We start from the raw sequence: 27,888 nt of genomic DNA, 5'->3' as shown, positions 1-27,888 counted from the left end.
TTTGTCTTTGTAGAGAAAACAGTACAAAAACTTCGTTTAAAATGACACAAAGTGGAATATGGCGAAGGAGTTTGTTCGTATCATGTTTCATCGGACACTGTTTGTATTATGTAACCAGAAAATCGTTAACATTTTCAGTTCCCATTCTAATGGAAGATTCCACGATGAGGATGACTAAAAGAGATTTTGGTCTGATGGCTAGCCTACAAATGATCACGTATTCGATCGGGAAATTCTTAACTGGATTCTTAGTGGATCAATACAGTAATAAGAAGATTTTTTGTTTCGGATTGTTTTGTTGTGGATTGACTAATCTGGCTTTCAGTGCTGTTGGAGAGAAAAATATGTTCTTTTGGATTGTACTTGCCAATGGATTCTTTCAAGCTTTTGGATGGAATGCTATTGCTGTTCTGGTCAACCAATGGTACAACAAAGCGGAGGTTTCTCCTAAATTTTATTGTTTTGATCCCTTTTTAGACCCTGGAGATCCTACAAATTAACCCTTGTCCGTCCCCGCCCGTTCGTCTGTTACTATCTTTCCAGCTTTTCTATTTTTTTTGCACAAAGACAGAGGGCAAGGTCTTTAGAAAGTGGCTGAGTATTGTTTTTTTCTATTTTCTTATTACATTAGCCTTCAAGTAGGTCCATTCAGCATGCAGATTTTTCATAAAAGCTCAGTCAGTTCACTATTGGGTATTTTTTGTTGATATCATGCTGAATGTTTTAAAGTAAGTCTTTGAAAAAGCGGTAAGTAATTTGTATCCTTATAATGGATCTCAACTTTGATTTCCAAAAACCCACTTTAATTACTTTGGGAGTGGAATATCTATTTCTCGAACAAAGAATTTCCACCTTATTTCACTTACTCATTGATTTACAGTACATAATGAGTTTGAATGGTTTTTTTATAAACGATCAGGGTGAAATATTATTTTAATCATCTTGGCAATCGAAATATTATCTTGAAATTGAATATGCGAAAACTGTAATATAACAAGGGACTTGAAATGCTTTTATGAATCCCCGAGAGGTACTAGGTTTGTCGGAAGACGGGTGGGTGGGATTTTCGAAAATTGTAAATGTTTTGTACAATCCTTAACGGGAATTTGAGAATCTAAAAAAGGCTCCCTTAAGAGCAGCATTACTGCGCACTCCGTTTGTCTGGGGGTACCCCCGGACATAAATCTCTAAAGAGTATCTTTTATGGATTTAGGATTTTTATAATAGGGATGAAAATTAATTAGAAGCGTTCGAGTTCTCATCATTTTATTTTGTTCTTTACGAATTCCCCAAATAAATGCTAAAAAATATCAAAGAAAGTTAAAGATTTGTCCAGGACTGTAAATTCAAGTAAAAAACATTCACTCGGAGAATTGTAAAAATCCTTTATTTTTATATTCAAAGTCTCAAAATTTAAAATAAATGGCACTAAAACTTTAGTCCACAGCCTTTAAAGGTTCCAAAAATCAAAATAATGCTTTAAAAATGAATAAAAATTGCCAAAATATATCGAATGTCAAAAATCCTTAAAAGTATCTCAAAATATAAAAAACTTCGTAAACCTCCCCATCCAGTATTCACCTCTCGTATGCTTTCATAATTTTGACATACCTTGCTTAAAACCCAACACACCACTAAATGATACATAACTCTTTCCCTTTTCATTGCGAGGTTGTTTTACATAACCCGATGAAAAAACATTAATTTGTTTGGCTTTACGTTTGATGAAATACCACAGTGAATGCCCTAATCCATTGTTACGATGTTTTGGGTCCACATACAATGAACCAATTTCACCAGCGTAAGTTAGGGAAATCCAACCAACTAACTTGTCGGAATATTTTGTAAAAATACCTGGGAATAAGCCAAATAACAAACTAATTTTAAGCTGGTCGCTTCGTAAAGTGGGTTCTCGTCCAAACTGCTCTCTTAAATTCTCTATAACTGACCCATAAAAGTGTTCCATTGTAAGTGGCTTTATGTAATAATCGTGATGTACGGAAAAATCCTCCTTAAAGGTTCTAGATTCAATGATATTTGCGGCAATTCCAAAATAGTAGTTGAATACAAATCTGCTGTCTTTCTCTCCTGTAGCCTTCACAAGATCTTCTAACATGTTAGTGACAGTGTATAAAATCCAAGAACCTTTAGTATAAACATCCAACATATGTTTCAGATGCAGATCACGTTGCTTGTCATAATCAGCTGACCAAAATTGAAACATTTTCTTGCATTTTTTAAATTCGTCTTCAAGACAGATATAGTCATCATTTGAAATTGTATCCCTACCTTCAAACAGTTTCAATATTTCTCCTGGTTGAGGATAGGTTAAAGCAATAAAGGTGCTTTCGTCTCCATTTAGATTATCAGTGTAAATGTCAACAATCTTTCTGGTCATTGGGCTTGTCAATGTACTCATGATAGGGACCAAAAGTTGTTCATTCTTTTCCAAAACTCTACGTCTCAATTTCTCCTTGTACTCTTGTTGCCGATGTCTTGGTAAATGATCCATGGTTAGTGTGGTGTAGCTTCTCCTGGTTCTCCTGTATAATAATATTTTACACCTAAAACACAACATGTTCAATCTAGAATTATAATTTAACCGTTAACTGATTCTCCTGATTAATATTTCCCCTATTCTAACTTATTCAATTCAAATAGTAAGCAGTTAACATCATGACCAATAAAACTTGCTTAACTCACAAACGAATTCTTTTTGTGATACAATCCATAAAAAGTGGGCCCCGAATCTAAACGTTATGAAAAAATGAGAATGATTTTTTGATACCCCTTGTTTATATCCATAGCTAAGAGATAATAAACTTATGTCATGTGTGTTGGAATTTCGTGTTCTTGCTTTTTCTAGTACAAGTGCTACTCATACACTATCTAAACACTTCATATTTTGTTTCTTGTTATTTCGCCCAAATTTGTTTTTGAAGAGGTTACAAACTGTAATATGATGCCACTCTAAATCACCCTTTAATGAATGATGATAATGACAGTTCAATTTAATCCTATTTTTGTAAATATAATTAAAATGAGTTCGTCCACTTTAAAAAGCTACTGCTGTCAAAATCCAAAGTCCAAAGATCTGTCTGTCACCTGGGGGTCCTTAGGATCAAATATTGGGAGCATCAGGTCTTTGATCAAAACAAACAGATTATTCGACAGATCTAAAACAACTGTAACAAACTGTAAACAAAAAAAAAATTTCGTGTATCATTTCATTATATGACCATGAGAAATTTTGCATACTGAATCCTAAATTCCCAGCAATGTGGAAATTAGGGACATATAATAAGAGAAGTCCAAGCCCACCCTATACCATGTCATAAGATGTTTTTTTGGCTCATCTTTACAGATTGGGACCGTCTGGTCGCTCCTCTCTTCCACCATCAATATCGGTACCAGCATCACTCCATTCATTATCATGGTCATCACCAAAGATCATCATTGGAAAACGTGTTTCTTCATCATTGGTAGTATCACCTGTGTTTTTGCCCTCATTGCAACAGTAACCATCAAGGAGTACCAAAAACCGCTACCAGGGCTGTCAGACGATAAAAATAAACAATCAGGAGTATCTTCCTCGACTAAAGTTGGAAATACAGCAGATACTAATATCTCCAAAAGCTCAGATTCTTCACAGACAATATCAACAAAAAATGAAGGCACCGGCTCCACACCAACTTCTTCACCGTTCACTCTTCTCTTCACCAGTCCGGTGTTTTGGTTGATAAGTAGTTGTTATTTGCTGTGGTCACTGGTCAAAGTAGGATCTGAAGATTGGTTGCAATTGTATCTGCTGACTGGCAGATCCTCGTCGCAAACTGAAGGTAGGGAAAGACCGCTCTTTAAGTTAGTAAGACTGCGACTGCGTCGGAGGCGTCCCGAAGACTCCACTTTCGATGGCTATCGACCCGAAGGTAGGGAGGGTGGCAGTATTTGTCCCTGGATTACTCCACTTACCCTTGATCATTCTTTTAATTGCTGAGCATCAAGTAGAGAGGCATCGAGTACCATTTTGGAAACCTTTGGTATGACTCGGCTGAGTGTTGAATCCACAACCTTGTGCACAGTAGGAGGATGCTCTACCACTGCATTACAGTTACTTACCGCTCTTTACCAACGCTCATTTATATAGACTGCTGGAATCCACTAACGGATTCCTGCTCCTTATACTACATACAGTTTTGTAGAGGTCTGTGATTCAGACTTACCATTTACCCTGATTTTTCGTTATATTAAATCTAAGTCCAGGTCAGATATAGAGCCCAAATCCGTATACTCTAATATGTTAAAAAAAAAGAGAATTCGTTCTTTTGAAGTATGATTTTTATCTGAGTTTGCCTAGAGAATTTCTAAAAATCGACAGACGAAGTTCTTTAACCCTATTCGGCCTAGCTCCTGAAATAATAGAGCTTTTGCGGTGAAATTTTCTGTAAATTCCTAACTTTTATTTAGCTTCGAAATGAAAAAAAATTGACACCTAAATATTTTCACACCTTGAGCATGATGACATTTCTGACAGTAAGGTGTCACAAAAATTGACACTTTTCCTATACAAATTTATTTTCAATGTCAAATATATCGTTTAAACCGTAATTTATTGAATATTTAGGATAAAATAAGCATTTTAAACTCAGGCAACTTTTTTCTGAAGCCTTTCTTAGAGTACAATAGCTATTTATAAGAACAAAGGAAATTTTCGGTTTTTGCCCACTTTAGGCATGATGAGTGACGTCATCAAAAAAAAATTGTGAAAAGTTACCTTACGTCACAAAGATGTGTGCCAAATTTCATCCAAAAAGACCCACTAGATCAAAAGTTAAGGGGTGGTACAGGAAAAGCCCCCCCCCCCTAGTTCTGAACCGCCCCTAAATACCTAGGTTGAATAGGGTTAATGTAAACAGCCTTTTTATCCTTCCTTTTCCAGCGAATTTCAACGTGATGGTATTCCAAACAGGTGGTTTTATTGCAAGTTTGATTTCTGGTGGCATATCCGATGTTCTCGTTCAAAAGGTATGCTGGTTATTCGTTGTTTTTCCAACCAGGTTTTTTTTAGAGAATTCAAAAGTCAACATTCTTCAAGTTGGCAGTTTTTATAAACTTTTGGTAAGGAAACAATAGAATTTCAACGTAAGAACACATTTTCGGAGAGTCGTTTAAGAGATTTCAAATTTTTTATTTGAAGGAAAAGTTGAGCAAAAATGAATAGGAGGTTTCACCAAGAAAGATAAAGAATTTACAGGACAATCCCTGTACTATCTGATTATCCCTTTAAATTAGTTTCGATTTATTACACGGCAAGTAACGTTTTAGCGCTCTATAATAAGAGCGAACGTGGGGGGGGGGGGGACTTTAACTTTAACTTTAACTTTAACTAATTGTAAAGCAGTATCGAGGTCTGAATGAAAGGGGTGACTTTCTAAGTATGACCCATGCATGTATTTTTGGGGATTGCATCTGGACCCCAGCATTCATTTCCATTAGTGAAAAATGACGAGCAAAACAGGAGTTGATCAAAAAAAAAGAAAAGCGAATGAACTTAATTGATTTCTCAGGTTGAAATTTTTCCTCAAATCACATATAGACATAATCTCTCTTTGACTCGATGCAAATTAGAATCTGATTAATCATTAATGATTATTCGTTCTAAGGTTAGTGATCGCTTTTTATCATGAACTCACCACAAGTTTTTTATCAGCAAAGACATCTGCAAAATGTTCGATCAGATAGAATTACGATGGATGTATACAAACCCAATAGAATCAGAGAGTTTGATATCATAAGCCAACCCTATTACAGATTATACATGATTTCCACGCCTTTTTTTTACTCAAATTAATGATAACAGAAAGTTTACGACAATGCTGAAGTAGACTGTGGCATAACCATCTTGTTTTGAACTTAAAAGCTTTGAATATAAAGCAAAATGAAGCTCAACCCATCAAATGCCATCACTCCGTAACTTCAAATATTTTTCAATTTTAAATGTGTGTACACATCCCCAACTAATAAAAAATCCCTTTCGACTTATTTTTTCATTCGTCGGGTGGGAGAAGAGTGGTGGTTGCGGCGCACCTAGGCCCAAACCTACATACTGGTTCAGAAGCGCAAAAATCGAGAGATCTCATATGCTGGTAGCGGCATTGGGTTAATTGGAAAGTGGAACTAAGCAGGTGAACGAATGTTGGTTTTTCGTGTCCGCCCATAATTAAAATGTTTGAAAATTCCGGAGTTACTAAGTGGTGGGACGGGTAAACAATCTCTCGATATTATTTCGGCATATAAGCCCCATACTATTACAGGAAATAGGAAAAGTCTACCAATTCTTTTTCGGCAATTTGCATCATACCGACCAACATTTTACTAGTACACTCAGTTGTTAAGTTATATAAGTTTGTGTAGACAACACATTGAAAAATTCGGTGAATTTCAATTGTGAAGAAAGAGCTGGAGAAGTAAATAGAAGGAGGATATCAACCGCAATGATGATAACTTTAAAAAGATCAAACAATAATCGTCTCTCACACAGCATTATTTTAACTGTAATAGTTTGATAAATAGAGGTTTGTTTTTTGATGAAAGTACATTTAATACTCTCCAATCGAAGCGGAGTGCACCAGAGTGTTTGATGTCTGAATTGAACGTGTCCCTGAAAAAAAAGAACCTAAGTGATAATCATTCCCTTTGCTTTGGCCATGCCAGTGTCAAATTTATGAGGTCCCACCAAAGTTTACCTAACCCATTCATGATTATAAAGATTGTTGCCAAATTATTACCGAATCCAAACTTTTGAGGTTCATTGGGATACTTGAGTGATTTTATTGGAATGGAGTTCTCTTTGGCTCATTTCGACGAGATTTATTCACATTCAGTAAAATTGTAGCAAAATTTGATGCATTCCAAAACGTGTAGTAAATTTGCAGTATACGTAATTTTGCTATCTACATTATATCTCTCTCCTCACTTGTGAACTCGCAAACTGCATATGACAAGATGCATGCATCCATGTAAAATTGCACGAATTTACTTTAGGTACTTTGGCCAAACCTTAGAAACCTTAGAATTGAATATATTTGAAGTAATTTTTGTGATTTAGGGGGGGGGGGGGGGTTCCCTGCTAAAGACTGTCCAAATTTTTATGGGTCAAAGACTGACGGAGCTTACTACAACTTCAAATTACCGTATTGAATGTTTTTCTCGTTAAAGGATGAAATATTAACTAAAGACAGTTGTACAAATTGGTTTCTCGTTAACCCTTTAAGTACCAGGACCTTTTTTTAAGAGTTTGTTTCTCATTCGTTAAACTCTTTGGGTAACTTAGAGTAATAATAACCTTCGACTTCGCGTGCATGCGCAGCTAGACCTGACAAGATTGAAGGAGGGGTTGCAGTTATGAAACTTACAATTAACTCTCTAGAGGACAAAATTTATTATGTATCCGAATTTGGTGGATGATGTTGACACCGGTATGGAAAGGGTTAAAAAGATGAACTGGAATGTTTTTCTCGTTAAAGGATGATGTCTGAAAAATGCGAGGAAATTAAATTAATAGTAATTTATGCAATTTAGTCTTTACTTAAACACTCTTTGACAAAAGAACGACAAAACCAGTTCCCTTATATTACACAACACTATGTACAGACGTGTGACCAGGCCTGGAGTTGTAGGTGACACAAAATAATTGAAATCTTGGTTGGACGACTATACTATGCAAAGCAAGGAGACTTTATCGGATTATAATTTGTAGTGAGTCTGCCCAGGGTGGACGATTCACTGATCCAGGCAACATGGGTGTTACACGTGACTATTCTGGGTATAAATATGAGTTGTTCACTTGACCAAAGCATCACTTTTGAAGGAGTTCTGAAGACTCGCACATTAGCTGATATACATCTACCACCTCACAAAGTAAGTCACATTACATATCTCTTTTTACGCAATATGTTCCTCTATTTTTCCAACAGTGTCCTCTTACTGAGCTACTTTGAAATCAATGAGTTTGAAGCAAGTTTCAACCTTTTAATCATCTATACCAGAGTTGATAGTTGTTACAAAAAAGATTGACCTTCCACACCTATCACCCTTAAACACAACAATGGGGGGATTGGTGCGAGTTTACCAGGAAGGGATGATCAGAAATCTCAGTCTAAGAGAATCAATGCAACAACTTCAGATATCAATGAGATCAATTAGAGTGGTCAATCCTACCTGGTAAACTACAACCCAGTCTACACATAGTAACAGCAAAATTCAAAAAAAATCTTTCGCAATGTGGTTCTAGAATGGACATGAGCTCATTCAATGTTGGCGCTCTGATTTTCAACAAAGAACTTCCTTTTGTCGTGGAAGTTGATTTTGACATTGATGATCACAAATTCTCCATTCGTGGCAAAGGTGTTGGCAATGCTGAGAAAGGATTGATGGTTGGCAAATATGTTGTTTCCGAAGGTGAACTGCCATGCTCATGGTCAGCAATCACTCATAATTTCCAATACGGACAAGTGTAAGTAGAGCTTTATTTTAATCGTACCACAACTCTACTAGTGTCAGGTTCTTCATAAAGTGAGCAAAATTGACTAGCTTAATCTTTAATTTGATCTAGATGGAATTTAAAGCTCGTTGGATAGAGTAGGACCTATCCTTTTCATTTTGGGTGCTTTGGTTTAAATATTAGCACAGAAAAAGTTTAAATACAATGTGTAAAACAAATCTTGGAAAGTTTCTCATTTACAAACGCCAATGGTGCATTATGACACTATTATGACAAAAGAATTATGTGTTTAAAAAAGACTTTTCAAGGTCACTTAGACTCAATCGAAAATGTCAACTCTTTCCCACGTTTTTAGTTGTTTCACCCGTTACCCAAAAGATATACCTGACCACATCAAGAGTCTGTTCCCAGAGGGTTACGTCCAAACACGACACAGTCATTTTGTCGATGATGGAGAGTATACGTCCGTACATACGTTAACGTACGAAAACGGAGTGATTTACAACCGCGTCAAAGTTAACGGTGGCGGTTTTAAACCCGATGGTAATGTTTTTGGCAAACGTCTTCGGGAAGTGGAACCTGATATCTGTTCCGTCTATTTCCCGGGAAAAGATGGATACAACTGTGAATTCGTCAAGGTACTGAAATTTTGTCAATTCTAGTAATTTCAGATACAGTTCTACAGGGGTCTCATTTAGGCCCGGCGAACGGCACGAAAGGCACGAAAAACTTACAATTCGCCGTTCGAAAAATTCAGTTCGCCATCTAAAGTACATATTTACGCTAATCAATGCACTGCGCTTGCTAAAAATTCGCCGGCCTAGAATCTAGAAATCGCCAGAGTTAATTCTTCATTCGCCAGCCTACCAAAAACAAAGCAAAACCCCTGGTCCTAGCATTCTTATATATACTTTCAGGAAAATGTTTTATATCTGTGGAGATTAACTGGCAATAATTCAGTTTCAGTTGAATGTTTGAGATGAGAATAGACTGCCATGTTCGATAAGAGGTTTTTTTGAATAACTTTTGAATTGAGAAATTTTTTTAGTACAGTGGTGCAAAAAAAACGCATTTTATAACCAGTAGCGTGGTGGGTCGACTAAAATTCGGCCAAACCGAAATTAGTAATCAGAGACTTTTTACACCCTATGTATTTCGGTGCCCCCAAAGTAATTTGGCCGTTGGGGCCATCACGCTACTGTTTATAACATGTGTATGACCAAAGTTTAAGATTAGAAAATCTATATAAAAAGAGCTGAAACCTGTAAATATGTAGTCATCATAATCTGGTTTATGTCCTTATCTTTCACAGCTTTCGGAGACGGTAGATGGCGATTATCAAGCAATCCGTATTGACCAAGTGATCAGACCTCTTTCTGACGGACCCTCCCTTCCAATGACCAAGCTTTATCATCATTACAAATTCGAATACAGTAAGGATGCCAACGAAACGAGGGAACATATTATCATGAAGGAACAAGTCCACGCTAGTCACCATACCTCTAAATAATGAGATATCAACTTTTATTATTGGATTCTCAAGTTTAATCGTTGTTTGTCATTAATTATAATTGAAGTTTTATATATCTATTATAATCTGTTTGATTCATACTTTATTTTCATAGTTGAAATAAATTTTATATATTTTGCACATGCTTATTGGAATTAAATATTTCATACGCCTCAAAAATTATTCCACCGTCAAATATCTACCCGAAATTTTGTGACAAGATTGAAACAGCCTATTCTGAATTTGTACTAAAATTCCTTTAATTAAAAATTTGTACGTAAAAATCTCAAAAAGGGCGTTTTTTAAAAACATTCGGTAGAGTCTATTCCACGGTCAAAGGGAATCATGGGTAATCAGGACCCCGCGCTCAAATAAAAATACTACGCCCCCTCAAATAAACACTCTACGCCTCCTTTAGCATGTAGCTATTAGTATAATATCAAGGAAAAAGTAGATCTAGTAGTCTTCTAACTGATTTTGACCCGTTGCTACATTGACATTTGTACTCCAACAATAATAAAAAGGCAGAATGGGGTTCCCAGTCACACGGTATAACATTTATGACATTATGATTTTGAAAAGCTAAATGCTTTCAATCTTCTTAGATGTACAAATACATTCCTGTTTCTAATCTCGAGTTGGTGTTGAAAACCCAATGATTGGGTGTGAATCTTTATAGAAGAGAAATTGTTTGTGTTGAAACTTTGAATAAAAAGCCTTCAATACTTATTTCGAATTGTTCTGAATCTTGTTCTGAAGCTTGGTGCTCATGCCACGCCCTATTTTGATATCTGTTGAACATAATAATCGATAGAAGGTATTTTCTTGAGCACTAGAGTTTATAATCAAATCAAATATAATTATAACCGAAAAATCATTGTTTCTCTGGTGCAACATTTTACCCACCAGCAGGGATGATAAAACTTATTATGTTAGCTACGATGCTTTCTATTTAAGCACCTTAAAAGTTACCTATAACTCAATTTGGCGGCACCGTGGGATGGAATGATTTTCGCTATTAATTTCAACACATATAAAAAATTTTTCAAGCAGATATCATCTCGCAGGCCTTAAACCAGTTCACTGCTTTAAACTTTTGAACACAATTAAGAAAAGAAATGGTTAGACGGAAATATATTTGAAGTTTTCGGCCTAAAAAACATGCGCCAAAGTATTTTATTGATAAATTAGTGGTTCTAGACCATACTAGATAAGATATTCAGAATTTTGGAACATTTTGGACGATTATAAAAGCTCTCAAGCATTTAAAATTTAGAAAAATAGATATGAAAAGTGTAACTGTAATCTAGTAGCAATAAAGGTGGGTTTGTTTCACCAAAGACAGTGCTCTACGTAAAGGAGCAATACAATAATGATGAGTCAAAACTTTTTTTAAAATGTAGAACTTAAAGTTTCATGCTTACAATCATCAGCTACATATGATACAAGTTTGATCTAATTGAAAAAATTCAAAATTCAAACACCGCTAGAATCGACAAGTCGTAAAAATTAATGAGTAATTAGAAAAAAAATAATTAGAAAAAATAAAATTATAATTCCCATGTGAGCAGCTATGTCCAGTCTTTTGTTTTATAATGTTTGAACATAAACTTATTCATGTGACGACATTTAGAAACAGTTTATACAGTTTAAACTCATATTATCACGTAATAACTTTCTTATTATAGCAGCTATATCACTGCATTACACTAATTACAAAAGACTCCAATCAAGCAAATTATAATTTACCAAGAATTAAATAAAAAATAATTAATATTAAAAAATTAAATACTTTCATCTTTCAGTATTCCACCAAGATGACAGGCAATCCACGTGTTTTGGTGATGATCGTCAGTACGCTGACCAGCATTGTGGCATTTTTACTCTTCATTCTACTGGATGTCGTGCAATTAACAAAGGCCACTGTCACAGTAAGTTTCGAATTTCTTGTGTTCAAACCAATTTGCGTTATTCGTCGAAAAGTTTCATTACTCTTTCCTTTAAATTAAAATTAGAACAGGCAGAACTTAGTTTTTTTATAAGAACAAACTAAATAAAGAGCATAAGGCATCTATAGCCAAAATATGATCGTAAACAAATTGAGTACATTTGTAAGGCATTCCGGACTCTATTTTTTAGGAAATAGTAGAAAAACACTCTCAAAGTATAGTGAAAATAAGAACAGGTTAAGAACTTTTTTAGGCTTAAAAGCTTTCAAGATTTTGGATGTTCTTATAAAAAGACTTGTAGACTGTCAGATAAGCTCAACGATATGTTGTCTAGACAAGCAATTTTAGTTCGATAAGTGTTGAACATATATTAGCAGCTATGTTTCTCAGCCAGTCGGTTGTACCATACATCAAAGATAAAAGTTCATCCTTATTTTTAGATATCCAAGTCATATTTTTCCTGTTTCCTGAATCGTGTTTTTAAAACTGTCAAAGTTTTACTTTTACACTAACACATTTTTTTCCGGGTATATTTTGGCAATATGCCTAGAACCTGCTTAAAGAGAAAAAATATTGTCAGCAAAACATGTAAAATCATTCTCTATAAAAAGATCACTTTGTGAATGGACTCTACGTCTCTTTAGAAACAAAGATACCAACAGATAATATACCAGTGGATACCCCTTAAAACCCACAATAAAAAGTGGTACCCTCTATCTCATTGTTTAGTTGGAGTGTAAGGCTGAAACTTTTTGTGTTGAAAGTACGTTGTCTATGATTGTCTTCCCTAGCAGTGATGTTTTGTAGAAAACAGTTTTCAGTTTTTCACGAGGAAGTGAAAAAGTGCAGTTTTAGCTATTTACCCCTTAAAACCTACAAAATGGTTTTTCTCGAATAACGTTTTACAAAAAAGTTCTTTTGACCTCAAATTTTGAACAGTGATTCACTGTAAAGTTACTAATGTTATGAATATACCATTAGTACCTAAATGATCTCAAAAATATGTGTTAAAATCAAAATACCCCTTAAAACCTACAAAAATAAGGCTAAAAACCACAAAGTCCGACCCTTGCTAACGGGATACTCAAGCTGATGGATACAAATTTGGTGTTGCTTCGTGATTCAATGGTTCAAAGACTTGCTAGAAATTCATTCCCACAACAATATTTTCATTTTTCAGGATTTCATGCCCATAATGCAATTGTGTGTGATTCTTTCGTCAAAAACGGCTACGAAAGGCCAAAACCTTCATTTGCTTCATTTTTGACCTATGGTTCTAATGTTTTTCTAAATCTCCATCAAATTTGTGACATTTTGTTATGCAACATGACCAGGTTTGAGAAAAGTTCGATTTTCAGATTTTATTGATCATCCACCATAAAAGTGCTTTTTAAAGTAGAATTTTAAGGGCCTGTCATTTTCGTTGGGGTCTATTCACGAAGATGAAAATGATTTTTTCATACCTACCATAAGTATAGGTATCTAAAAAGTATAGGTTTTATGACCTTAAATTCAATTGTGTAATTTCTAGGTCCAAAAAACCTGATTTTTTGAAGGGATTTTTGATAAAATTTTGAATAACTTCGAATTTTAAGATACTTTAGCATCTTTAAAATCCTTAAAATTTGGTATTTTATGAAAGAACATTTATAAGAGGTTGTAAAAAAGTGAAACATACCACATAAAATTAAATCTGGTAGTTATGAAAGCCAAAAATGCAACATTGTGGGTTTTAAGGGGTATGTGGTTTTAAGGGGTATCCACTGGTATATGCTTTTCTGGAGATAAAAGCATCTAACACACTCGGATGAAAAAATCTAACCAAAAAAAATCTGATGTGATACTTTCGGATTAAATTGATCCAAACCAGCACTTGTAAATTTGAAATAAACACTCACGAGTGATTGATTAGTATATAGACTTTAACATCCTACTTTATGTCAACGACAAACATTTTTAATCTCATGTTATTCTCAAGCTACAGCAAATAAAATTTTATTTTTACTTGCACTCCTTTAGTTCGCTTGAACATTCTCCTTGGTTGCTAGGTTGGAGCATTTATACAAATCAACACATTTACAGTATAAATTGACCTTGAATCTCTTGGTGGCTACCTGAGAAGGTTTTTAAGGAAGGGATGAATAAATATCAATTACTGTAAGCTTCTGTTTTGAAGGTCAGGCCCCTTATAGGCCCCCTATAGTTGAAATCCTGAAGTCTTCAGAACCATAATCAAACTTCTAACTTCAATTCCTCGAGAAATGGTTTGATAATACAAAAAAGTTTTTACCTTTTTAACAATAACCAGTACATTTTTTTTAATGAATTTTAAAAACAGCTTTTATAAAAAATCGTGTAGTTTGTTATTTTCGGTACGTTTGATGACGATGTTCAAGGACGGACGCCCTTTGCACTTTAATCGACGGACATAATGGGTAACATTCCGCCGTTTATTATCTTGTATTCTCATTCTTTGTGTTATCATTTTTTGTGGTTATCATCTTTTCTCCACTAAAACATATTACTCTTCCTTTCTCAATCAAGCAAGATTATTGTAACTTTTGTGTCATGCAATGGATGACATTTATCTGTCCTGTGTGTCAAAACACTCGTTTCCTTATCAAAAACTTTCTGCAGATTTTGCAGATTTTGTACATCCCTTTGGAAACAATGTCAATGAGTATTTTTCTATATTTGATAAATTGTCGTGCAGTGCATCGATTTGCTGTTATCTGATGTATTGCCTACACAGCGGGTACCGTACAATTTAGTTTAAGCTCGTTATGAGGGCTTTTATCTCACGATTCCTGCATTTGCTGAAAATCGACAAAAAGAACGACAAATTTCATAAAAAACGACAAATTTCGCCGTCCACAACCACGGATAGTTTTTCCGCCCCTATGATTTAATTCCTCTTCGTTTATTGCAAAGATTAACGACTTATGGTTTAAATTAAAGAATGATAAATTACGCATGCGTGTTATTAATGCAGGAATTGTCAGTAAAACTCACTGTTATAGTCCTTTTATGGTACAACATATAAGATTCGTTAAAGATCCGACCTGTAAAATCAGCTTAATATCAAATGCTCGAAACATTGTTGTAAACAATTTTGAGGGTATATTCTTGAAAATTGTAAGAATTTATAGCCCAAGAATAATCTCATGGGAAAAATGGAAACGTGTTTAGCAAACCATAAATTTACTACAGTAAGTAATTTTGAAGTTATTTGTGAAAGTGAACTTTCGTCAGCAATTACTTAAAGATATGGCTGATACGATTTAAATGTTTTAAATCTGGTTCGATAAATTTCAAACGGTTTTGGTGTCTTGTTTAGTAAGGTGACATTTGCGAACAAACAAGAACCAAAGTCCATCCATTCTCAAAATCTAAGCTCTAAACAAATTTTGTGCAACAAAATACAAGTTCAAATATTTCACATTTTATCAAATGAATGTTGGAATTTAACATCAGCTAAATATTTGTTTTATTCATAAGTTTTATAGCAATATGGCATGTCCTGAGTAAACAAGTGTACATCTTTGCAAAATGGCATACAATGACCTTTCCTTGCAAAACCATACTTTTTACCAACCCAACGGCAATGCTTTTGTGTCAAATATTTTTTCAAAAACTGATTTTACCACAACTACAACCCCTTTTGATTGAGGAGGCTTATTTTCTTTCCAGCTAGGAGATTTGAAATATTAGGAAATTTCTCAAGGGTCAGTTAAAATGTAAACACTCCTCAACAAGGGCGATATATGTTGATGTTTCTCTGCATCTATTAAACTTACGCACATTGTTATCAGTTCTAGTCCTGATTCAAAAAAATGCTTCTTATTAGGATATTCAGGGATATTGGCAAAAGAATAACAGTAATCACTGTATTTAGAAATATTACCAGAGTCGAGTAGAATTTAGCTGACTCATCAATGGAAAGAAACACAACAACTTACAAGGTATTGATTCATATGATATTTCGAACAATCCACTTAGCATAGGAAGACAAAATCGTGACTATCGTCCATTATGGAGAATTGATAAACATTTAAAACTTTTCATCCGGGGGGGGGGGGTTACTAGGTTCACAAGAGTACAAGAGCATCATGGGTGTCAAAGCCAAACTTGGAAAATCAACCCTTTGAAAATTTTGTTTCACGTTACTGTAAACACCTTATTGATTTCAGTTCACATAAAGCTTTATGTTGATTAATATCTTTTGATGAAACCTTCCTCCTAATTTATGCGTATTTCTCAAATCCTGCTTCTTAGGAAATTTCGCACCTACGGGCCCGAAATCCACACCTCTAACCCCTTGAAGAGGTTAGGGTCGTACGAACAAGTAATAATACGAAGGGTCGTACGTATGAATGTCCATTCAAGTTAATCTGGTTTCAAAAGTTAACACTAAAATGCTAGAATAGTGGTGCCATCTATCTTGGGGCTTCTAATCCTTCCCTTGGATTATTTTCCAATCAAATGAGGTCCATGGTGCAAGTATTTCAGCTTGTTGTTATATCACTGCTGACGTCAATTACTTTAAACTAATAAACGCATCTAAATCAGGCTCATCTCTATCATACTGTACTGCCCACGTTTCTTCGCTCAGATCATCAACTAGGTGTCATTATATAAAACATCAATCAGCAAAATCTATTTCCACCTTTTTCTGGAAAGTCGACGCTCTAACTGAAAGCTGACAGGATGAAATATTTTTTACCTCCCTCCCTCCCTGCAGTTATGGTTGTACTCTTAGGTGCCAAATAAATGCCCCCCCCCCCGCCCCCCCCCGCCTATTTTTCGAATTTTTTTTTTCCAACCCCCCCCCCCCCCCCCCGGACGTTATTAGGACCCCCCCGTTTATTAATTTTTGAAAAAATTCCCAGCTCCCAAAAGGAAAGTTTCTTGTTTTACTCCAAAAAGCCTAAATTTAGTCTATTTTGACCCTTTTTAGTGTTTTTAAAAGTCCATTTTCCAACCCCCCGGTAATTAGGTCCCCCCGTTTATTTGATTTGAAAATTTTTTCCAACCCTCCCGTTTATTCGAACGCCCCCGTTTATTTGGCACCTAAGAGTAGGCGATCCTCACTTATTCATACTAGTATTGTATTTATCGGGACAAATTTTCCCCAAAACTTATTATTCGAGGATTAGCCATGATTTTATGCCAAACTTATATCTACCGACTCACACTTACTTTTCAGCCGTCTGACTACTTGATTGGTTTCTACCCCTAATCTAGGTCATAGGCAAATGGAAAGTTAAGCTGGAGATTTATTATCAATATGAAAGGAGCTCCCATGACTCGCATGTTGATTAACCTTTTAACATACACATACTGAAAGACCCTTGTGAAAGTCCTTGCCCCTATTTCTGCATTAAAAAATACATACAAGCTGAATATGTTACCATTGGCGAGAGTAAACCTCAGTTTAGCAGTACTTTGAAGAAGGTAAATTATTACGAAGAACCAGACCAAATTTTTACTAATCAGAATTTATTAATAAGGTCTAAATTATCTTGTCTCGCACTTCAAAAATATGTCTACGTGGTCCAAGGAGCATCGTTTTCGACCAAATCAAAGGCAGAGAGACAAAACGAGACTCAAAGGGTTTAATATCGTTCCTAAAGGAAACATACCACTAACACGGTGTTTTGAGAGCCCTCTGGGTGAGCAAGATGAAACAAGTAGTGCAGGTTGTTAGGAACGCTTTCCGTGCTATCCCTCATGTTAAGGAAACCAAAATCACTCTCTTATAAATCTATAAATTAAAAGTGAATAAGTCTGCGGCCGCAGTCGGAGGCGACCCGAAGGCTCCTCATTAGATGTCTATCTACCCGAAGGTAGGGGAGTGCGCCACTTTTTCTTCCTGGATTGCTCCACCTACCCTTAATCTTTCTTTTAATTGCTGACCATCAAGCAGAGAGGCATCAAGTGCCATTTCTGTAAAAAGTCATTTGGTATGACTCGGCGGGTGATTGAATCCACAGCCCTGCGCTACATTTGTACTACGGTCGCTATTTAATGAACTGGATACTGCTGCGCACCACCGTTGTTCCTGGCAAAAATAACCTCCGGGAACTTTACCCCTGAAATTTAGCGCTTGGAAAAATGCCTTTGAAATGTTTGGCCTCGCATTGAATCCCAACATTTCTATAAAAACGCCAGTGAGTTTTTAGAAAAAGATGGAGTTAAAAAACGAACTAACATGCTATTAGGTTTTAACCATTAGATACTTTAAGATAATTTATTTAAACCAATAAAACTTGAAAATACAATAAATTTTACACATTATTTACAATATGGTATAAAGTTTTTGTTTCGTCTCGTATATGTATAAATAAATATTTTTTGATACAAAAAAATTCTCATAAAACCCTCTTACTTTTTGTTAAAAAAATTTTTTTTTGGTTGAATTTACTTCATGTCGCGTCCATCTCGGTCCTGTGAAAGCCTTCTCTCGTCCGCCTATTCGCTACCTCCCAAAATGGCTTTATAAAAAGCCTTTGGAAAGCATCAAAGTTTGTTTTTATGATTCCATCTTCAAAGTCTCTCATCAGCAACACAATCTTAAAAGAAAGTTCGAATTGCTGAAGTATGTTTCTTAGTCAAAACGCCCTCATAACCATACAATGTGTTTTGCTGATGTTCAAGACCATATATTCTTCTTTAAATGTTGGCAAAAATTGGTATGTTATATTTATGTCTGTTGGTGTATTGACTTTGAATGTCATTTGAACCGGGATAGTCGATGACAACATCACATCAATAAAAACTTCAGCCTCGGATAGGTTTTTCACTTTTTCACTGTGAATATATTCAAAACCTTCATCACAAATCCAAGACATCATTTTCATAAGTTCACGACGTTTTTGCGATAATTTACGATCGTTATGTAATCGGATCGCTATTTCTGATTCGTTATCGCTATTTTCAGCGTCGTAGTCTTTTTCACTGTGGTGTCGTAAATTATTTCCTCGAGCCTGAAATCCACCTAATGGTTGGCATGTTCGCAGATTCAAAACGCTTTCAGTATTTGAATGTTGATAAGTTTTTTTAGAATGTTTCGAACGTTTCGAAGAAGATTTTTTACTGTCTTTTTTGGTGATTTCTGGTTTTTTAGGATCTTTAGATAAAGATTCCAAGAGACTTTGTTTAGTAACAAAACGACTGGACCATGTATCGTCCGGCCCCCAACTACGACGCTGCTGTTCTTTAGGTTTGACGCTATGTAATTTTGCCGTCGCTGTACTGCCACGTCGGTGGTTTTTAATGAGGTCCATTAAATCGTCAGGATCGTGCATCTGTAGAAAATAAGGTAGAAGTTTTTGATTAGACGAGTCGGGGTTTTGGATTGTTTAGTATCTGTTAGTATCAGTGACATTAGAGGATCTTACTTATATACCATTGGTCCTAAAAGTCTAAAGATTACCTTATCATATGACCTTTTATAAGATAATTTTTAAAGTTACTCATATTCGAGTTATTTCCTGTTATCCCCGAATTATCTATATTCCATTCTAACTTCCCTAAAAAACAGGGAATTTATCAATTTCTACTTATAAGGAATGTTAAGAAAAAAATTGCTAAGATAGCTGAAAAAAATCTCAGAAATCAGTCAGAGAAAACAAGGTCATTATTTCCGAACCTAACGGTGAATACAAACAATCAGTGACGTCACTATATATTGTTTATAGTCTTGAAGGGGTCCTAAGGTGGTTACACAATAACAAAAAGGACCATTAATGTTTGTTCTCATAATGGTTTGTTGTTGAAAGGATCTTTTATTCTTTTCTTGAAACAATTATTTATCTTAATCGTCAGCTTTTATCTCAGTGACCCAGTTAATTAGTTTCGTTTTGTGTCCTGGTTTTTTAACCAAGTTTTGCTGGACTTTTTTTTGTTGACTATCGCTGTTCTAAAAATCCCCATCTCATTAATTTTGCAACTTAATACTGTAATTATAGTACAATTAATCAAGTAATTAATCACTTAAGAATTTCATTCACGATATGTAAGATGTGTGAGAATTATTATACTTGCTTTGGGCAATATTTGAAATGACGAGAAGACCATAAACTAGGCTCTCTGGTCATCAATCTGCCACATGTTTTCCTTTTTTCGTTTTTGACTTCTAGAGCCTATTCAACGAGAAAACTCAATCTGAATAATTTTGTTGAAAAAATCAAAAGAAGAAACTTTTAACCCTTTAAGTGCCGATGTCGTATATATACGACATGGGCTATATAGGAGGGCGAAGCCCTCCTGTAATGCCCAGTTTGAGTTAGAAATCGTTATTTTTGGTCGAACTCGTAGGAATTAGATTGTCCTTTATGGTCAAGCAAAAAAAAATTCAAAAGTGAGTCTTTCCAGCGAAATTTTAAGCAAAAAAGTCAAAAAAATGCAAAAAATTGACAAAAATTCACTTTTTTGAGATTCTGACCGTTTTTTTGACTATTTTTGGTCAACGAGTGATCCAAGAACCTCCAAATTTGGCCCTGTTTTACTTTATTCTGTCTTCTAGTGAATTGATTTGAAATTTTACCACTGGGCACCTTTTCATCAGTTCAGTCAGGTCCGCGCAGCGGGCCTGACTGCTTTAATTCCCTAACCTACCCCCCCCCCTGGCCGCCGCCCACCACGCCTTTCCTAAATCGGGCGGCGCCGAAGGCGCCCAAAAGAAAGAAGAGACTCTAAGCTATCCAACGAGCTATATACGAGCTTCTAATTCCTTCTAGATCAGGAGATATAAGCCCTTAAAGTTTGAACTAGCGATTTTTTAAAAAAAACTTAGAAAAAAGGACCCTGGCACTCAAAGGGTTAAACTTACATCGCTTTTGACTCTCATAGACATCAATATCTCATCGATCAATTCGTTCAATATATCCTTCTTATCCACTAATTTGTCCGGTATACAAGCTCCTTTGTTCCAAAAAGCGGACAGTAGGTTACCATCCATAACCATCATGGGACGACCCAATAAAGATGATGTGCCAGTCACCATATCCTCGTTCACCAAGACTGGAGAATCAAGATCTTGTTTCATCCTTGGCTGTTATATGGATAACTAACACTTATGATTTTACTTTTTATATGAGATTGAGGATTCACCACAAACCAAAACAAAGAGTTAAGAAATCCACTTGACGGTCAACAAAATTCTCAAGTGTTTTTTACGATTATCTTGATGAGGTGTTCCGTTCACTAACCAAAATTTCAAAATTCTCCTTGTCACACTTGAAGATGTTGCTTAATCTTTGATCAATCTTTCCCAGCGTACTGTTTTTACCAATTTCCTTTCCTTAGTCCAATATTGTATATTTTCTTGACAAAACTATATCTCTTTCACCTAACTTCACTTCATGATATTCAATATTTAAATGTCCTTCTGTTCGAGACGTTTGCTTTTTCTATTCTTTTTCTAACGGTCATCGACCTATTGTCACCATCATCTCGATTGTGATTGACAGTTTTTTGTTTTCTTTTCCAATCCTCCGATTGGTGTGACCCTTTATAAGAACAAAATGTTTTAATCGAGGGGTTGTAACGTTAAATATAACATACGATTGTCTCTGAGGCAGAATTGAATGGTTTTGTGCCCAATAAGTTGTAAATTTATAGTCAGCCCACATAGGCTTAGGATCATTTGATAAATCAGTCTCAAAACTACTGTTCAGGCTTCGCGTCCCTGTCTCTGAGACCACACTTTTAATTTTATTTTTAAGTACAACTTAGAATCAAAATCCAGTTGGTTTCTTATAAATACACCAATCATATCTCCGACGTGTAAAAAAGTAAATTTGGAATCATTCTCTTTTTGACCGATTGGTTAGTTACGGTGTTTGTTCAAAAAACAAGAATTTCTAGCACAGATTTGACTGTGGTCTTGTTTCCCAATTTATTCCCAGCGTCATTACACAAATCTTATGTAAAAGTAAAATTCACGCCAATAGAAAAGTGACCTTTAAAGCCTGACTAGAGTGTCTTACAAATTTACAAGAAAATTTGAGAAGCTTTGGACAAAGGGTTTTATGAAACATAACAGTACTTTACTAATTTTCTATACTATTGTTATTTTCGGGAATGCTAAAATTGATCATGTGGGAGGTATTTGTAAATTACCGAACAAGTTTCTTTCTGTGAAATACCATTTGTATTCTGAATTTTGTCATCTTTTTACTTAGTTTGACACCGTTCTTAGTTACCCGGCAAAAATAAAAATCGCCAAAAACCATTCATTTTTGTCCTAGTTAGATCACTTGATATTTTGACCGTTCTGTGAAATAGCGCTTTTCCTTTATTGCTAATCATGATATGACAAATGTGAATTTTTCTTTGAAGGAGAAACTTCCCGGATCTATTTGAAAATCAAATCAACTGAAATATTTCAATCAAATACAGTAATCAAAATAATGCTGGATCAAAATCGAATCTTTTTCTTCCGAATGTTATTTTATGCCATAACAGGCTATCTGTAATGTTTTCAATGTGACTATTTTAGGTTTCGTAGGATGTATTTCATGAGCCAAAATCTGAATATGAAAATACAACCTGTCATCAGTTACTTCTATTTGATCTAACCCGCCATTTTGTATATTTTGGATACGTGTTCTATTAGTCTAGCCTACGGTTGAGAGAAAGTGAATTCCCGTGTGAAGATATCATTTTTCCGCTTTCAAAACATTCAATATCTCATTATGCCTTCATCATAATATTTTTAGGAAGGTCTCTTTTTTATTAGGAACCAGTAAATTGCTACTGAGGTTCCAGTGTTCTTATTTATCTTATTGGCACATTCGAATTGTTCTTAATTAGTGTTCTACATAATTGAAGTATCTTAGGCCTTTTAGTCTTTATACCCTAATTTTACTTCTTCGATCCTTTAGTTCACGTTCAATCTCCTTTGATAGCGTCATTTTGACATATCAATGCCAAAAACCCCAGTAAACGTCATAGGTATTAAGGACGGACACATAATGTCATCTACATCCCTTTTGCTTGCTTCAGCAAAAATTGCAGCTTTATTCCTTCTTACTTCCAATGCAATTTTAATCTGAGAAAATATCAGGTTTATCATACATATGATTCAACGATGAAGTTATTTTTATAAGCCACAAAATCTTGTTTGTTGTTGATATATTTTGAACGTAGGAGTAAGAAGATTAAGATAACAGCGAGGATGAAACAAAAATACTTGTTTATCATCAGGCACTTAACATGAAAAAGAGTTGGGTGGTAACTCAAATTGTAGTCCTCGTCAAATACTCTCCTACATCGGTCTCTATAAGTACATACTAATCACACAAATTTGATGCTGTTTGTTCGGTGAAAAGCCTAAAAAATGAGTTGATGAAAATGTTGATGCAATTTAACTTACATTGACTCTCTGGTCACCTCTCTTTATTGAGAATATGGTTTCATGCAGTGGGCCCTGAGGTCATACTTCTAGTGTTTTTACGAGTGTCTTGGATATGAATGGATTTGGTATATTACGTTTTGGTATATTTTCCATTTTCGTTTGGTAAAGTAAAGTTCCTTGGCTAGACAATCGAACAGTGAAAATAATCAGACCCGTCAGGACTATTTAGCCCATAAAAAGTAACTTTTTAATCCGTAAATTTACTAATACTAAACACCCATCAGACGTAAAAAGGGGAAGGAAGGAAGTAAAAAAAAGGGATCAGTGAAATGAATTAACGGATCCAAGAGTTTTGAATGTAATCCCCATCGAACCATATTAAGGACCATTTAACTGTTAGGGATCAAACAATTTTGTTCACTTCATTCAAGTTAAGGCACTTTGAAGGATCATTTTTTTCTTACTTCCTGAATTATAAGCTATTTAAGAAAAAGTCATCGATGTAAATACATGTCATTTTGGGTATGGCAAAATTTTCCTATGGTAAAAGTCATAATATATTCGAAATATAGAACTCTGTAAAACTTGCTCAATAACGTCGTTTTGATTTCCATTGACGTTTTAAAAAAAAAATCTTTTGATTGTTTTTTGAGCTTTAAGTTAATTCCTGCACTGTTTTCCTTTTTCCTGTTTTAAAAACTGTGGGTTTGCGCAGGTTCAAAACCGGTTTGACTAGAAATGGATTGATGCAATTGTGGTCTTTGTTTTACAATGGTTTTCTTCGATTTTTAAACATTTAAACACAGATTGTATTGACGTGAATTATAACAATAGAGTGAAATTCAACATTCTGATGAACAGGCTCGGCGGAGCAGCCGTTAAAATGGGGAGGCTGAAGGCTCAAAATGAGATAAAATTCGCGAGGAATTTGAGAAAAAAATGTCATTTCCCCAAAAGTGGGGAGGCTGAAGTGTCCCTAGTCTCCCCGCTTCCCCCGTTCCTGATGAAGCCAGATAAAAACAGATCCACATGAAGGCTAATCTTAGAGCAGGTTCTGTTATTCCGCGTGCATAGCACGTTGTCACTATATATGCGATGTTTCCTTCATATTCGCCACCCACATTCCTTTAGAGCAGAACGTGGTATGTAGAGAGTGGATTGAGGCCAGGTTGGGTTTAACGTGCTCTTTAGGAAGTTATAACTCCGTAGAGACTTCTTCAAAATTCGTTTCGTGGATTTGAATCTACTTAGAGTAGAACGTGGTGTGTGCAGAATTGATGAAGGCCAGGTTGAGTTTAACGTGCTCTTTAGGAAGCTACGAGGACTTACCAAACATCTAATCTAAAAGTTCAAGGATATATGTTACTAAGCTTAATATAGCCATAAAATGTTTAAGGCTCCATATTTTTGCAAATAAAATGCAAATTTCAAAACCTGGGCTGTTTTAAAGCCAATTTATTCAGCGTAGATTAAGAGCCGGCGTAGAAGGGCTGGTGACTACTTAGGACCGGCTAAAAAGGGCCGATAGGGTAGTTAAGTAATTCAAGTAACAATTCCAAGTTTTACGAGGTCAAAAAGATCGAAAGAATCGAAGCTAAGAATTTTTTGTTAAGTTCTTTACTCTCTATTAGTCAAGCTCTTTACCTAGCAACCAGGAATTTTTAATGGAAAAAAAAATTAGTAGCCCCTAGGTCATTTGTTCTATTTTTATAAAAATGATGAAAAGTTAAAGATTAACACACCTTTACTAATTGAAGATCGTAGATTCTTGCGAAATCAAGGAATAAGTGGTCGATAAGTGAAAGATAACGGTATGCCTTCTTTCAGTGCCTAAAGGGTTGTATTGCTGAAACCTAATTTGGACTTAAATTCTTCATTTCAATAATATAACCCTCAGTGACACTGAAATACCAAATACCACTTTTTCCGTCTTTTCCAAAAAAGGCAAGAACTTTTATTATTTTTTTCTGTTTTCTCATTGCGACGGTTACAATAAATACCTTATTTACATCAATAACAGGTTGGCGATGGATGGTTCTGTTTTTTCTATCAAGTGCATTTAAAATATTCAAGTGGTCATCTACCACAATTGCGTCAATCCATCTGGAACACCTCCTTCCATAATTTGATATATTACTCTCGGAACTAACGCGTTTCCATTTTATTGAAAAATTGCAATAGTTATTATTTCTAAAATTACCGATGTTTATTTATCCACGTTTTTGCGCATCATAATCGTCGTTCAAATCACAGTTTTAACCTCCTCTGTCAAATGCCAGAGATGTTCCCCTTAAAGTACGTACGAACAAGCGTCCACAAACCAAATTATTCACTTCTACATTAATCCCCACTATGACTTCGTCATCGGGCCCAAACAGGATATGTCCTTAGAATCTTTCAAAATATTCCCTTTTTGTGAACTCTTTGGTTTCTGCGAACTGTTCAAAATGCCAGGATAGTTTAAAATCAACCTCAAATTGTAATTTTTGTTAAAATGGTACCATTAATCTTGTTGAGACTTAAGAGATGAGACTCAATTCTTACTTACTTACTTACGTGTGTGGTTCCCAGCAGCTGGGGTTGGACGCCTTCCTCTGATGATTGTACGCCAGGCTACCCGATCGTTAGTCATGTCGACAGTCGCATTGATAAACTTGAGGTCGTCGTTGACACAGGAAGTAAATGCATCAAAACAGCCACCATTGTTGCCAATCATATCACCGAGATAACAAAATGTCTGAACAACTTCAAGATCTATAGCGAAACCAGTAGGAGGAGGTACGGCAACAGGATTTAAACAGGCTGGACATAAAGTGCATCCCCGCGATGATAGGGTAGCTGTGAGGAACATGTTAATTCATTGACTGAAAAGGCCGGTCTCCACTTGCGCGCGCTGCGATTGCAATTTTTCGAGCAAAACTTCCACGCTATTGGTCAAAAGAAAAACGAAGCAACTCCATTGGCGCGATCTGACGTAACGGTTGAAAAAAGTTGAAATGTGTTCAACTTTTTTTTTGAGCGCGCGCTACATTTTTATGACGTAATCTTTTTTCCAAGCAAAAAGGATTGAAGACAAAAAGTGCGATTGCAGCGCGCGCAAATGGAGACCGGCCTTAAGGTAGAAGACACAGTCAGGAGTTAAAGCTGTCCACCTTGCTACCAAAAGTACATTTGATATTGATTTGCCATTATGAAATGACGTCAATGCATGGAATCCATCATTCATATTCGACCCTACCCTAGGCAATCCCCTTTCGTGTAGGTTTAAGAAGGTAAGAGTTGAAGGTTGTACATGAGTGGTAGTATAAAAGTATTATAAGAAAGAAAGAATACAAAGAACAATAATTTTTTCCCCCGGGGGGGGTACTACCCTTGTCGACCGACGGGGGTGCTCCGCTGAGGTTCGTAAAATGGACCCTACGTGGGACTCGAAATTTGCGAAAAAAGTGACCCTGAATGGGACTGAAATTCCAAAATTTTCTCAAATGTTCTACTTTTTCCCCAAATTTTCCAAAAAAAGGCACCCTACGAGGGACTGATTTTTCTATTTTGGTGTTTTTGCGACCCTACCTGGGACTCGTGGAGGTTTAAAAAGGTACCCTGACCAGCGGAGCATCCCCGTAACCCATTTTGCCCTAGTACCCCCCCCCCCCCGGGTTTTTTCCCACAGCCTCGCTTTATAAAACAATATCATTTCATTTTTCAGATCATCTTATCGTTAGCGTGTTTCATTTTGGGTTTTTCTTGTTACGGACCTCACACTTTGCTGGGCTTAGTTGTAATGGAGAGCGCTCCGTCTGAAATGAAAGGAACAACCCATTCCCTTTCTACAACCATATCCACAGGTACAAAACATTATTTTTGCGAATTAATAAACTAATCGCTTAACTTCAATGCGCATGAAAAGTCCCTAATTATTTTAATCTAGAAACCAAAACCCTTTCCAAAAAAAATTTCCTCCATGTCTTTTGTCATTCCCTCTCTACTACCATATGGACAGGTACCAAACATTATTTCACGAATAAACTGATCGCTAAGGGAACTTGCCTTGACCACCAAAACCCTTTCCGGAAAAAAATCCCCTCCACGTCTTAAGGACATTTTTTTTAAAGAATTAACCTCATCATCATAAGGAACCTTTTAGCCTAAGATGTTAGTTTTAAAACCCTAAGGACCTTTATATACCTCAAGAAAGCTATCAGCCCAATATTATGACTTTTGTCTTAGAAAGACCTTGAATAAACTCTAGAACTCTTTAACCTTTCACGTGTCTTCTCTCGCCAACAATATCACCAATGTATAGAATAAAGAATCCCTGAAGAATCATCCACCATTTATCTTTATATTCTAGTTGGTAGTGTGTTGGGTGGATACCCATTGGCGTTTATAAGTTCAAGCTACGGTTGGAATGGTGCATATACGTCTCTAATGGCTATTTCTGGTGTCACGTGTATTTTGTTTATCTCTCTGACCCAAATTGAAATGAAAATCTCGAAACTGAAGAAGGACTAATGTGTATATTTATGTTTACACAAGGGGAGTATTGTGTTGGTCCTTTAGTTAA

The 27,888-nt window shown here is 35.6% G+C and overlaps 3 protein-coding genes and 1 long non-coding RNA gene across 4 annotated transcripts; 2 read left to right on the top strand and 2 right to left on the bottom strand.

The window, feature by feature from the left end:
- Nucleotides 1-17: 17 nt before the first annotated feature.
- Nucleotides 18-27,858, top strand: LOC136808732 (glucose-6-phosphate exchanger SLC37A4-like). Its single transcript, XM_067065275.1, has 6 exons — nt 18-440; nt 3,365-3,839; nt 4,940-5,025; nt 11,819-11,944; nt 27,031-27,169; nt 27,676-27,858. Exons 1-6 carry the CDS (start codon nt 42-44, stop codon nt 27,834-27,836), a joined length of 1,386 nt encoding a protein of 461 aa, XP_066921376.1. The 5' UTR covers nt 18-41; the 3' UTR covers nt 27,837-27,858.
- LOC136808731 (green fluorescent protein-like) lies at nt 7,785-10,154 on the top strand. Its single transcript, XM_067065274.1, has 4 exons — nt 7,785-7,920; nt 8,294-8,515; nt 8,859-9,141; nt 9,816-10,154. The coding sequence occupies exons 2-4, from the start codon at nt 8,295-8,297 to the stop codon at nt 10,011-10,013; spliced, it is 702 nt and encodes a 233-aa protein (XP_066921375.1). The 5' UTR covers nt 7,785-7,920; nt 8,294; the 3' UTR covers nt 10,014-10,154.
- Nucleotides 11,655-14,619, bottom strand: LOC136808733 (uncharacterized). Its single transcript, XR_010846914.1, has 2 exons — nt 14,253-14,619; nt 11,655-12,011 (listed from the first exon to the last, which is right to left on the bottom strand). It is a non-coding gene; the product is annotated as an uncharacterized lncRNA (long non-coding RNA).
- On the bottom strand, nt 18,180-21,347 carry LOC136808730 (uncharacterized). The gene is made up of 2 exons (XM_067065272.1): nt 20,796-21,347; nt 18,180-19,269 (listed from the first exon to the last, which is right to left on the bottom strand). The coding sequence occupies exons 1-2, from the start codon at nt 21,009-21,011 to the stop codon at nt 18,574-18,576; spliced, it is 912 nt and encodes a 303-aa protein (XP_066921373.1). The 5' UTR covers nt 21,012-21,347; the 3' UTR covers nt 18,180-18,573.
- Nucleotides 27,859-27,888: the final 30 nt, after the last annotated feature.

Source organism: Clytia hemisphaerica, unplaced genomic scaffold (genome assembly GCF_902728285.1).
Source record: "Clytia hemisphaerica strain Z4C2 unplaced genomic scaffold, Clytia hemisphaerica genome assembly, whole genome shotgun sequence".
Classification (NCBI taxonomy): Eukaryota; Metazoa; Cnidaria; class Hydrozoa; order Leptothecata; family Clytiidae; genus Clytia; species Clytia hemisphaerica.
This window is presented reverse-complemented; position numbering and strand designations above follow the sequence as displayed.